This window comes from Abramis brama (assembly GCF_963993115.1).
Source record: "Abramis brama genome assembly, chromosome: 4".
Classification (NCBI taxonomy): domain Eukaryota; kingdom Metazoa; phylum Chordata; class Actinopteri; order Cypriniformes; family Leuciscidae; genus Abramis; species Abramis brama.
In genome coordinates, this window is record NC_139966.1 from 57,641,717 (window position 1) to 57,655,662 (window position 13,946).

The 13,946-nt window shown below is 35.6% G+C and overlaps 2 protein-coding genes across 2 annotated transcripts in view; one reads left to right on the forward strand and one right to left on the reverse strand.

Moving 5' to 3' along the window:
* The window catches only part of chrm2a (cholinergic receptor, muscarinic 2a), a 111,536-nt gene that overhangs the window by 82,527 nt on the left and 15,063 nt on the right, over window positions 1-13,946 (reverse strand). The window lies entirely within an intron of this gene.
* On the forward strand, window positions 2,400-12,692 carry LOC311082281 (uncharacterized protein; the record flags this gene model as incomplete). Its single annotated transcript, XM_084113009.1, has 5 exons — window positions 2,400-2,456; window positions 5,723-5,761; window positions 6,156-6,323; window positions 11,212-11,248; window positions 12,639-12,692. The coding sequence occupies exons 1-5, from the start codon at window positions 2,419-2,421 to the stop codon at window positions 12,690-12,692; spliced, it is 336 nt and encodes a 111-aa protein (XP_083969135.1). The 5' UTR covers window positions 2,400-2,418.

Consider the following 13,946-nt stretch of genomic DNA (forward strand, 5'->3'; position numbering starts at 1 on the left):
TATTATGACGGCTGTTTTATGTTAAATTCAGTGCCTTCACGGTTACTTTTCCTGTGTAGCCTACATGCATCTTTCTCTACCATGAACGAGATTATAATGTTATTCCCCGATGCGGATGTACAGATCCAATGTTACATTTTTGAGGTTGACATATATTTCTCTTGGTTGTTTAGTGGCCTTAACTTTATATTGTGGCGATGTGCTGCATGCAGGCTATTAGGGTTTCCCTCAATACTTCAGGATTCCCCTGCTGGACATATACAACGCTTAACGTAGATTAATGGACTACAGTGATGTAAAAAACCAAACTCGAAGGCAAGCAGATGGACTCAGAATAACGCGCAAAGTTTAATGCTGAGCGTTTCCCAGTGATAGACTGGCATAAAGATGGCTTGATGTTGGACATTCGCACATTTAGGGACCGTCTCTAAAGTGTATACGACTTTGGTATACACGTTTCTAACTCCGATAGCATTTGAATAGAACGACTTACAGTCATAAAACCAACTGTAAAGTGTTCATGTAGTGTCAGGCATAATGCGCTCCCTTTGGATTTTTGATATTTATTCAAATAAATGTAAGTTTGCTATTGAAGTTAGAAACGTGTATGCCAATGTTGTATGCAACTTTAGAGACGGTCCCTAAATGTGCGAATGTCCAATGTCAAGCCAATTTTACATTTAGTCATTTAGCAGAAGCTTTTATCCAAAGTGATTTACAGTTAACAATAGGACAACAATATGCAAGTGCTATGACAGTTTAAGCTAATGCAATACACGTAGGCATACTATATATATAGAGAGAGAGAGAGAGAAAGAGAGAGAGAGAGAGAGAGAGAGAGAGAGAATAGAAGAGAAGAGAAGAGAAGAGAAGAGAAAGTGTTAGTATTAATTGATCAAGTGTTGATTTTATGCCAGTATATCACGAAACGCTCAGCATGAAACTTTGCGCGTTAAGTTCATATTCTGAGTCCATCTTCTTGCCTGTAGCCTATATAGTAGCCTACAGCCTACTTCCCTAATAAGGTGCAAGATTGATCTTTCATATCACTGTATTAGTCCATTAAGCTACGTTAAGCGTTTTGTCCCAACGGAAGGGGAATCCTTGAGTATGAGGTATTGAGGGAAACCGATTATAATCCTGTTCATGGTAGAGAAAGCTGATGACATGTAGAATACACAGGGAAAGTAACAATGAAGTTATTGAATGAAACATAAACACAGCTTTTGTGTGTTTATCATCTTTTCCGCATATACTGACACAGATAATCATTTTCATTTTATGAATGAATGTCTTGGTCTACAACAAGCGCTTTTGCACCATCTGATGGTGAGGTCGACTAACAGCAGATGGAGAGTATGCTCGGCAATCTTCTGCTTTTCCTGCAGTTCCTGGACGTCAATGTTGAATTTATTGTCGAATTTGAACCACTGAATTTGTGGGAGCGAATTTGCAAAGCGAAATAAAATGGACCGAAAATTGCCTGTTGAATATTATTGGTTGTATTTTCAAACAGTTTGAATATTTTGGAAGTGAAATATGAAAGGTGAATATGGATTATTGAATTTTTAATAATGAAAAGGTGTTTGAAATGTTTTTAATTGAATTATTCACAGCTTAAATATTCAACCATGTTGAATTTCAGCCCATAAAAATGCAAGCCCTAAAAATACAATGCATTAAAATGCAAGCATGGTTAATGCAATGCCTATGTTTTTCAAGTAGTGCAATTCAACAGGCTTTTTATTTCAAAAACATTTGACATTATTTTACTTCCATAGAAGTCTCTTCTCCTCACCAAGGCTGCATTTATTTAATTAAAAATACAGTCCAAAAACACTAATATTGTGAAATATTATTATAGTTTAAAATAATAATGTGTGAATAAACAAATTTATTCCTGTGATCAAAGCTGAATTTTCAGCATCATTACTCCAGCCTTCAGTGTCACATGATCCTTCAGAAATCACTCTAATATGAGGATTTGCTGCTCGAGAAACATTTATGATTATTATCAATGTTGAAACCAGTCGTGCTGCTCAATATTTTTGTGAAAACTGATTAAAAAAAAATTCAGGATTCTTTGATGAATATAAAGTTCAAAAGAACAGCATTGATTTGAAACAAAAATCTTTTGTAACATTATAAATGTCTTTACTGTAATGTCTTTAATTTAACGAGTCCTTACTGAATAAAAGTATTTTTTATTTTTGAAAATCCTACTTAACCCAAATGGCAAAGTATCACAGTTTACACAAAAACATATAGCTGCAAAATTTATCAACAATAATCAGAAATGTTTGTTGAGCAGCAAATCAGCACATTAAAATAACTTCTAATCTAATTTAAAATAAATTTTTTTAATGATAATGTTGTTTTATGTCCTTTTTTTAGAACTTGACAGCATCTTTCTCCATTATGAATGAGCGCTCTGCATTACCGAGGCCTTTTCGAGTGTGAGTATGACAACGTTTTCATTACTAAGTGTCTTACGAGTCTAAATATCTGCGTATGTGGAGGTCTCAGGTATGTTACCTGTCTCAGGTGATTAGACGAGAGTAAGACACCAGCTTTCCTCGTCTCTCTGTCTCAGACTTCTTATTCGCTCGCTCTCGCCAGACTCTGGCAGGATAATAGCGGCCACAAATCATCCCGTAGGCTTCACTGGGCCGGAAATTGATGTTCTTTCATTTCAAAACAATGGAGAGCCTTATGAGAGGCCTGATGATGTCATAACTCCAGTGGCTGACAGGTTTGGGGGGCGCTGGGACAGCTCAATCAATCCCAGCATGCACTGGGGCTGCCATCAGAACGCAGAGCAGACATTCTCAATCAAACGCCACAGTCGAAGCGTTGTCTCTCTCACACACACACACACACACACACACACACACACGTGGCTGTAACATGGTGATGTAAAACCGCTGCAGGTCTGTAAAGTCTGTCGCAGGAGTTATAAATCTTTCAAGTTTCTGAGAGGAGTGTGATTTATCGCATTGGCCCCTTATTATAACTGATGTTGACAATCACTTCAAGTCAGCAAGACATCTAAATTGACCCTATTTACTTTCCTGGTCTTATTGAACACTTCAAAAGTGCACATAAAAAAATAAACAAATGTCATTATCGTTCATTGGGATTCATTTATAATCGTTCATAATCAACTCAATTGGGAAAATAATGATAACCAGCAGTCAAATAACTATTTGGGTGAATCTCATTACAACATGACCAAGTCACATTTCACTCTAAAATTATATTATATTATATTAATTTTTCATAAAGAAAATTAAACCTATTTTGTATTGTAAGTTTTTTTAATGACATTCAAGCTCATTCCTCCCAAATTCTCATTATTGTAATGCATTCGACGTTTTACTTTTTTCAAGAGACCATTATTCTTAATGGTGACAGTATTTTAAAAATATCTATATTTATTTATCTACATATTTAAGTATAGATAAAAAGTAAAAGCAGTACAGAAAATAATACCATGATGTAGAAATCAGGGTTATTATCATTGATTAAAACTGAAATAAAAATAAATTAAACCTAAATACAATATAAAAACTTAAAGCACATAACAAACTTACTAAATGTAAGCTAACTAAAAATATAAAAATAAAAGCTAATTCAAAATATTAATAAAACTAAAATCACTAGTATAAATATTAGCAATTTAATTTAAATAACTTTTAATTTTGCATTTTTTGCCTAATTGAAAATAATGTCACAATGCAAAATATATGTATTTTTTTAACCGGACATGTTTTAAGCATTTAATCATTGTTTGAGTAGATGTTCATTTCTCTTCCAGTCAGTTCCTGATGGATAAAGTCCTGCCCTAAATATTAATGTCATTGAATATCCAGTATGATTGTGATATACGTCACAGTTAAAATAGGCTGCGAATATTTCATGTTGAACAAAAACACATATTGTACAGTTAAAATTTTAATCAGGCTTTTAAAGTCTGATTAAAGTCTCTCAGCAGGACAGGTTTTGTGGGTTAATTACGGCACATATGTGACCCTGGATCACAAAACCAGTCACTTTTTTTAAATTGACATTTATACATCATCTGAAAGCTGAATAAATAAGTTGTTAGGATAGGACAATATTTAGCACGAGATACAACTATTTAAAAATCTGGAATCTGAGGGTGCAAAAAAATCTAAACATTGAGAAAATCTCCTTTAAAGTTGTGCATTTATGTTGGCGATTGTGCTGCATTCACTCACAAAAATATATTTTTTATATATTTACGGTAGGAAATTTACAAAATATCTTCATGGAACATGATCTTTACTTAATATCCTAATGACTTTTGCCATAAAAGAAAAATCAATAATTTTGACCCATGTATTTGCCACAAATATAGCTGTGCGACTCGTGACTGGTTTGTGGTCACGTATAAGGCATGTGATCGGAGGCTGACGCTCTTGGCAGAGGTGCCGTATGCCTGCTCGGCCTCGCTCTCCAGGGGAAAATCACTAACCACTAACCACTAACACGGCAGAAAACACTTCAAAGCCACCGGACACACGTGTGACCGATGGCCCTTCCCTGCCTGTCAGAGACGAGGAGGGGAAAAGATCTCACACATACTCAAAAACACACTTCCAGAGCATCCCGATCACTCTGCTGTCAGGTTTATGGTTATGGTTGGGTGACTGTTGAGTGATGGTGGAGTGTGAACAGACGTGACGAAGAAAAACCGCTAACACACACACTGTCACCACTCAACATCGATGCCAAATCTGAGATATACACAAACAAGGTCATCATCAACACAGCAGAATAGCACGTACTATTTCTTCAGTATGGACACAGTATGCATAGAATATGTAGATGACCTCAAGGCTGTCAAATAAACACACACTTGCATGCATCATACGTCCATAGAAACACACACGCAGAGCTGCGTTCCAGTGCATGTCAGATCTCAGACACACTAAGAGAAAAGAAAGCCTCTTAAAACTGCACAGAGAGAGAGAGCTGGAAATTAGGTTATGATGTTGAACTATATTTCTATAGTTTCATATTCATAATTCAATGTTTTGACAGGTTCTGTCCTCTGAAGCGCAGTGAGCTTCTGAAATGTCCAAATATCTATGATTTTTAAATATGTTTTCTCTGATACTCTTATACAGATTTATTAGGAAAACTAGTAAATGGAGAGAGGGATTTATGCATGTAGATTTTTGTTGTTGCTGCATTTTTACATTTAATTACAATTAAGCAACATTCCCAATACTGTAATGCATGCAAATGTGTTGTTTTGTGTAATTCAATTATTTTCAATTATTGTGTGATTCTAATTAGTGTAATACATTATTTTCTTCACTGCAATACAAATATTTTAAATTAGCATTAATTATAATTTAATTCAGCATAAATTAACTTTATGATGTATAAGTACTTACATTAATTTTTTTTTCCTTCAAATTTCAATAATGTGAATTTTAGCGTAAATATGATGAAAAAAAAATCACAATGCAGGTTTTAAAATATGCTTAATTTTCTTTATTAAGAAACTAATTTTATTATACAGTATAATATATTAACCTGACTTTAAAAAATGAGTTGAATCATGTATAATTTGCTTGCTTAACTTATTTTTATATGTTATGTTGAGTTATATTTTTATAACATTTGCTCCCATGACTTTTTATTAACATACATTTATTTATTTCTGTCTGTCTGTGACTCTTCTTGACAGGTTTCATAAGATTCGTCTGTTTAGACATCAAAGACAAACGTAAGTTAGTGATGTTCCTGTGTTAATTTAGTTTTAATAATATTTTGAATTACCTTTTATTTTTATATGTTAATTTTAGTCATATTTTTAATAATTGCGTTATTTGTTTTTGTCTTTAGATTTAATTTAATTTTATTTCAGTTTTGGTTTTTAATAATTTAGTGCTTCAACTTAAACTTATTTCAGTTTTTAGCCAAGGCAGAGGTTTAGGTTTACTTTAGGTTTTTCTACTAATATTTATATTTTATTTCAGATTTATTTCAATTAACAGAAATGTCTTAATAGTTTTAGTTAACAATACCCTGGTGCGTTCACTGTTAAGTTCTCCTGATTGCTTGAAGTGAATCTGAAATCATACATGTCATACGCTGATAATGACCCTGTTCTGATTCAGTACAGATACACTGAAACACGCCGTCAGAATAACAAGGTCGTTTTTCCACAAGCTCCAGACTGGAAGTGGTGCTCTCCAGGCCCAGGGCGATGTTCTGCTGTCTGGAAACGTAAATGCCAGGACCGGTTCTGAGTGTGACAGCGCCGGGACTCTCACTCAACTGAGCCGGTAATCAGAACAGGCAGGCTCTGCTGTGTGGGAAACTGGGTCTCTTCTGGATCTGTGGTGGTTTTTAAGAGCCTCTCATACACTGCAGTATTAGAGCGTTAACCGTTTGACCTGATATAATAACAGCAGAACGGCTCAAATCTACTGATAAATCATAAACCCATTATGTTCTGTCCTGAATTCGCTGACGGAAACCACAGCAGAAGTTTTGTTAAAAAGCATCTATTCTGCTTTTTCCACATGTTCATCTTTCTTGAGTGTGTAATGTTGCTGTTTGAGCATGAAAACGTCCCTCCAGCGGGAGTTATTCTCTATATCATTGTTTCTGAACTCCTGAAACGCCTCCATTGTAGTCTTGAGTTTCTTTCGGGAATGAAAACGTCACAATATTCCTCATTTAAATCATTCATACGCAGAATAAAGGGGCGGGGCCTGATTGAGTTAGTTAGTAGTGTGTTAAACTGGCGGTTATGGTAAGGGGCGGGACATTTCCCAAACACACTCGAAGCGCTCGACCAATCACAACACACTGCTCCAGCCGACCAATCAGAGCACAGTGTGCTTTTCAGAAGGAGGGGCTTCATAGAGACAGGAACTAAACAGAGCGTTACTGACAGACTGGGAAGAGAGGAGCTGCAACAATGGAGAATATGAGGAAAATACTCAACATTCAAGCAGGAAAAGCTGTTCTAGTAGAGAAACAACAACATCAAGACTTTGTAAAAAGGCATATGGCCTCTTTAACATCACAAACTATAATTTCAACAAGACGACAGTGTTTTAGTGTTTTCAGAAAGCCTTTTAGAAACAGTGCAGTGTTTTACCGCTGTCTGTTTGTGATGTAAATTTCTAGCCATTTCGTTTTAATGCAATTTATTTGGCTGAAGGCTTTCATTTCCCTTTCAGAGCAACACTAATGGTGTAATTACAAGCCCCACAGTAAGCCGGCACATACGAAGAACTTGAACGAAAACAGTGAAATCCCTTCAAAATGAATTTTTTTTACAATAAACATTTGTAATCTGGTGAGCAGAAACATCCAACCGAAAGTGCAACGCGCTGAAGTGACATGCAAGCGCAGATCTTCAAACAAAACAAAATTGTCTACAAAGGATGTTTGGTAAAACTACAAAAAGACACACTATCAAGTAATCTTTCATGAATCCGTTCCGTACGTGTACTCATCCAAAGAGATAAAAGCTTGAATTAGACGCGGAAACCAATCAAAACCACATAGCTGGGATATTTCATTAGAAGGAAGAGGAAAACACTCTCCAGTGCCTGAGAAACACGCACACCTGATACCATCAGAGCTTTTCAAAGTCCCTCGCTCAGCCGCGGATGTCTGTGATCTTGAACAGAGCGCTGATCTCTCAAAGTCACCGGAGTGAAACACAATTCAGAGGCCAATAACCCCGGGGACGAGCCTCTGGGGGGCTTTTAAGCGAGATGAACAAGCCCTTGGCGCTCAGTCAGATTAGCTCAGTACTAAAGCATCGTCTTAAAGGGATAGTTCACCCAAAAATGTATTTAAATGTTGTCAATTTAATCACCCTCAAGTCATCCTAGGTGAATATGACATTCTTCTTTCAGACAAATATAATCGGAGGTATATTAAAAAATGTCCTGGCTCTTTCAAGCTTTATAATGGCAGTGAATGGCAGTTTTTTTGTCCATAAAAGTGCATCTATCCATCATAAAAAAATGCATCTATCCATGATAAAAGTGCATCATAAAAGTGCATCTATCCATGATAAAAGTGCATCTATCCATGATAAAAGTGCATCCATCCATCATAAATGTGCATCCATCCATGATAAAAGTGCATCTATCCATCATACAAGTGCATCTATCCATGATAAAAGTGCATCTATCCATGATAAAAGTGCATCTATTCATGATAAAAGTGCATCTATCCATGATAAAAGTGCATCTATTCATCATAAAAGTGCATCTATCCATCATAAAAGTGCATCTATCCATCATAAAAGTGCATCTATCCATGATAAAAGTGCATCTATCCATCATAAAAGTGCATCTATCCATCATAAAAGTGCATCTATCCATCATAAAAGTGCATCTATTCATCATAAAAGTGCATCATTCATCATAAAAGTGCATCTATCCATCATAAAAGTGCATCTATCCATGATAAAAGTGCATCTATCCGCATCTATCCATGATAAAAGTGCATCTATCCATGATAAAAGTGCATCCATCATCATAAAAGTGCATCTATCCATGATAAAAGTGCATCCATCATCATAAAAGTGCATCCATCCATCATAAAAGTGCATCCATCCATCATAAAAGTGCATCTATCCATGATAAAAGTGCATCTATCCATCATAAAAGTGTATCTATCCATGATAAAAGTGCATCTATCCATGATAAAAGTGCATCTATCCATGATAAAAGTGTATCTATCCATGATAAAAGTGCATCTATCCATGATAAAAGTGCATCTATCCATCATAAAAGTGCATCTATCCATGATAAAAGTGCATCTATCCATCATAAAAGTGCATCTGTCCATCATAAAAGTGCATCTATTCATGATAAAAGTGCATCTATCCATGATAAAAGTGCATCTATTCATCATAAAAGTGCATCTATCCGTCATAAAAGTGCATCTATCCGTATTGTTTGTTCATGTTTATAGTACATTAATGTTAAATACAGCATTTGATTTTAAAAATTTATTAGTAAATGTATAAATCAACATTAACGTAGATTAATAAATGCTGTAGAAGTATTTTTCATAGTTAGTTCATCTTAGCTAACAGATGAAAAATGTAAAATATTACGGAGTCAAACTGTTCTCAGAATAACAGAAATGAGTTCGATATGAACTCATTAATATGGATTTTCAAATGATCTGAGCTGTCATACACATTAATTCGGTAACACTTTACAATAAAGTTCATGAACTAACAATGAAAAATAGTTCTAAAGTATTTATTAATCTTAGTGTATGTTGATTTCAACATTTACTAATACATTATTAAAATCAATAGTTGCAACTGGTAATATTATTTAATCGTCCTGAGGTAACATTAACTATATATGAATGGTTGTTTTTTATTAATAACATTAACAAAGATGAATAAATACTGAAACGAATATATTGTTTATTGTTAGTTAATGCACTAATAGGACCTTATTTTAAAGTGTTACCATTAATTTTATAGCTCTATACTCTTAAACTCTAAACTATCAATGTCTGTTTTCATTCTTTGTATGAATTTTGGGAGAGAAACATCTGAGACAAAGATGATACTGTACATAACTAAGAATATTATTGTAATTTCACCTACAGTACTTTGTGTACATTCATTTTTTCACGTATGGAATATATTTATACATGGAGAATATAATATTTTTAATATACTAATATCTTTTAGTACTCAAGTCCATGCAGTAAAACTAACATTTCAGAGCCAAAAAGAAAAGTTGGTTTTCCTTTTAATGTCTAGAGCGAACACAAGCTTCGGTTGACTGATCGTTTTGTCTCGAGGGTGAATCTTTGCTGTTGCTCCCTATTTAAACCATGTTTGGTAGTGAAGAATATTGTTTCGAACTGAAGATTGCCTCCCGTTATCTTTCATCTGGTCGCTCATGAGTTATTAAGCCGGTCACGGTGTTTGTACAGAAAACATGTAATAAAAGTCGATGATAAAAGTGATCTCCTCCGGGTATGGGGGCCCTCAAGGTTCAATCCTGGGCCCTTTCCTGTTTTCTTCAGTCAATGGGTTGGTGGGGTTACAGGAACAATCTGCCGCCCCTGGCGTCTCCCCAAGCAGTTCAGAGATTCACTTTTTCTCTGTTGTATCAAAGCCAAGCGACTCTTGTTAATGCACTGAAGAGCGAAAGCCTGAGCATGTTATTGTGTAAATCCGATCACATTCACACAAGCCTTTTCTACACAAATGGAGGGATTTTGAAGAATGTTACAATTGCCATAACCTGTCTAAGCTCCTAAAAGGTAAATATTCCTGGCAAAATTATTTTTTTACTTAGTATTTTGGCACATCATAATAATTAATTTACCACACCTCTCCATGTTAAAGGGTTGGTATAATGCCTAAGATTTAAAATAAATCTCTGATGTCCCCAGAGTGTGTATGTGAAGTTTTAGCTCAAAATACCCCACAGATATTTTTAAATAGCATGTTAAAATTGTCACTTTTTGAGGGTGAGCAAAAACACACCGTTTTTGTGTCTGTCCCTTTAAATGCAAATGAGCTGCTGCTCCCGGCACAGGGGGCGGAGCTACAACAGCTCGTTCTTAGCAGCTTCGATTACCTCACACACACATGCACTGAAAATTTCAAAAACTTTCAGCCTTTTATGTTCAAACCGGAGTCAGACAACGATGGAGAGACTCAAGAAGAAGTGACAACATGTAGACAACATTTCTGAATGGTTAGTTGATGAGTTTATGTAGCTGATGTGTAGTTATGTGTCTGATTTGCATATTCTGTCATGATAATCTATAAATCGCATTCCCGGAGGCGGGGTTTATGTCAATTTTAGGGTTTGTGATGTCACTAAACTGGGAGGAAGCTTGTGTAGTCTCTACCAGCCGTTTGTTGTAGTCCTTAAAAAGCAATTTCTTTAAAAGCAAATATCTCCCTTTGCTTTGAACTTTGAGCATCATAACTTTGCAGATGTTGTTTATGCTCAAACAGCAACATTACACACTAACTAAAGTTAGAAAAGTGAAATCATAATCAATGACCCCTTTAAACTAATCCAGTCTGAATAGGGCTAAAGATGATAACCCGGTGTGAAAAGCCCTTTATCTGTCTTCTAAAGACTTAAAGTAGCTGATAAAATTAATTTCTCGTCATGATTCATCTCTGATTCATAATTTTGTGTTCCACAGAAGAACTAAAGTCATACAGGATTGGAATGACACGAAGGTGAGTACATTTCCACTTTTTGAACTGTTCCTTTAAAGTGTGTTCATTTACAGTGAACTGAATTGATTTGAGATTTGAGTAGAATCATCAGGGGTCAACATCCTTTCATTTATCTCTATATTGAACCCTTGTGTTTTATCTTTTCATTATCACCTTTTCCAGGTGAAATACTAAGTTGCTTCGGTCGAATCGTCACACGTCTCTCTCTCTCTGCCCGTAATTAGGCAGTGGAAGAAAATGAGCGAGTGGAGGTATAATAGATGGAGAGAGAAATAGAAAGAGATGAATCGCTAGCAGATAGATAATTGGAAAGAGGCGCATCAGAAGGCTTGTGTAATTAGAACGGAGGAGTGTGTGAGGAATCTAAATGTTTCTGTGTTTTGTTCTCAAGAGGGTCTGCAGTCCTGTCGAGCCGCTCAAACACACGTCCATCTGTTTCCCTCTGGTTCACCTGCATCGAGACACGACAACAGCTGTTCGTTTGTATGGTTCTGAGTGGATTGATCGTATCTCATCATAAACGCTCGTGCATCAAGCTAAATTCTTAGCATTTTACATATTAGCCAAGAGGGCCTCTATCGTGCCATTCATTTAAAGTTTCTTCTGCACTGTAAAAAAAATAAAAAAAAATATGCTAAATTACGGTAAAAAAAAAAAAAAAACGGTTGCCAGAAATTTACCGTAAAAAAAATACGGTAGCAACATTTCAGAGTTTTACAACATTTTACAGTAAAATAACATTTCATTATCTGACAATGTTAATTTACCGACCTATTGAAGTGCTAATATCTGTTTTGTACCATTGTTTCCACACTAACAACCACCAATCGCAGTGGTGATGAGAGTCACATGATGAATCTAAGCTCATCCAAGCGGCTTTTCCTCAAACGGAGAGAGTTAATACTTATAGATAGAAGATGCACAGTGTCATTCACACAAAACACTAAACACCATCGTGGTAACACGCGTGAAATTTAAAAAAATGCAATTAATTTAACAACATTAAAACCCTGATGTACATAACAAACAAAAATACATCAAATGTGTCACACAGGGAATTGTGGGAATGTCAATTTACGGTTTTTCACTGTAAATTTTATAATGACTTTTTAACTTCCAAAAACTGTAAATATAACAGTATTTTACTGTAAAATTACATTAAACGTACAGTTAAATCTATCACAGTTATTCACCGTGTATATTAAGTATGGAGACTTTCTGTTAACCAATTAACAGTTTTTCACCGTTTCATTTTTACCGTTAAAATCACGATAGTTTTTGTATAGTGTACTTTCAGTTTATCTGCTATCGTGGCTTAGTTCTCTCTATTCCAGAAAGTTTAGTGAATGTTTTAAGAGCATGTATATGTAATCTGTTCTCTGTGTTTCAGTCGATTACTCTGCGTCTCCTTCAGTTCGCTCTGTTTTGGGACGATCTGTCCTAATTCTACAGGCCTAAATATTTCTGTATCTCATTTCGTTTTGAAAAGATGGATAGTAAGGCAGAATATCCAGACAGGAATCCTGACAGATCCAGACGGATCTACCTTACGAGTGAGTGTGTGTGTGTGTGTATCGATTGCTGTAAATGCACTGGGAAAACTGGGTTGATGACCTTGTGTTGGGTCGTGTCCAGCGCTGTTAGTCCACTTTATGCACTTTAAATGAAGGATGAACGCCGGCCATGAATACTGATGCCGGAAAGACAGTCTAATCGCACACACTCAAAACCAACACTGATCCTAGACTTATTGATAATTTCACCAGTTTTATAGCTCTCACACACATCTTTATTGCAACCGTGTCTGTACTTGATCTCCTGGGCTTATCAATAATCAAATTTAAAGGCAGTTCAATTGCTTTCTGAGTTTGATAAGCTCAAGTGTTTTCGGTTTCTAGAGGACAAGCGCTGAAATCCATCCTGCGTTCTCAACCTTCCTCGCGTGTTTGTGTAACACACTGCGGGTGTAAAGATGTAAAACAGGCGTCTCTGAATCTAAACACAATCCTAGAATCCAAATGTCGTTCCTCTGATGTCGCACTAGTTAAGGATGATGTATCCGAAGTGTGCAGGGAAAATTAAATCACACCGCAGCTTCTGCACATTGTAAACGCGATCTCTGAATTCAGATTTGATTATAGTTTGAGTTACTGGAAAGATGTTCTCGTGTTTCTGCTGGCTGTGTTTACGCCGAGTTACGTGTTACGGCGTTTTACTGAATTACTGCGCTAGTGTGTTCAATTTGTTTAAACAAGAGAAAGTCGTGAGGATGAAAGACAGAAGCTGTTTTAAAGTGATGTCGGGCACAGCATGCATGCGAACCGTGGAAACACATTAATTTAGAGTTGTTTGTGTTTGATTTCAAATGAGGATCTAGTCATGTGATGCGCTCTTAAATGTCATTGTCGTCAACAAAAAGGAAAGGTCAGGATTGAAACCATCACATGGTGCTCAAATGTTAGTGAATGCTCGAGAATGAGTGTGGCTTGCAAGTGCGCAGTAGCAGCGAAATTGCTTGATTAATATTATATGGATTTATTTAATGTTTATTATAGAAATGTTACATTAATAATAATAATCCAAATTTGTTGTGTAGACGATTGATGGAAAACACCATCATGGTAACACACGTGAAATGTTAAAAATGCAATTAATTTAACAACATTAAATGTAACAAAAAAACTGTTATTTCAACAAA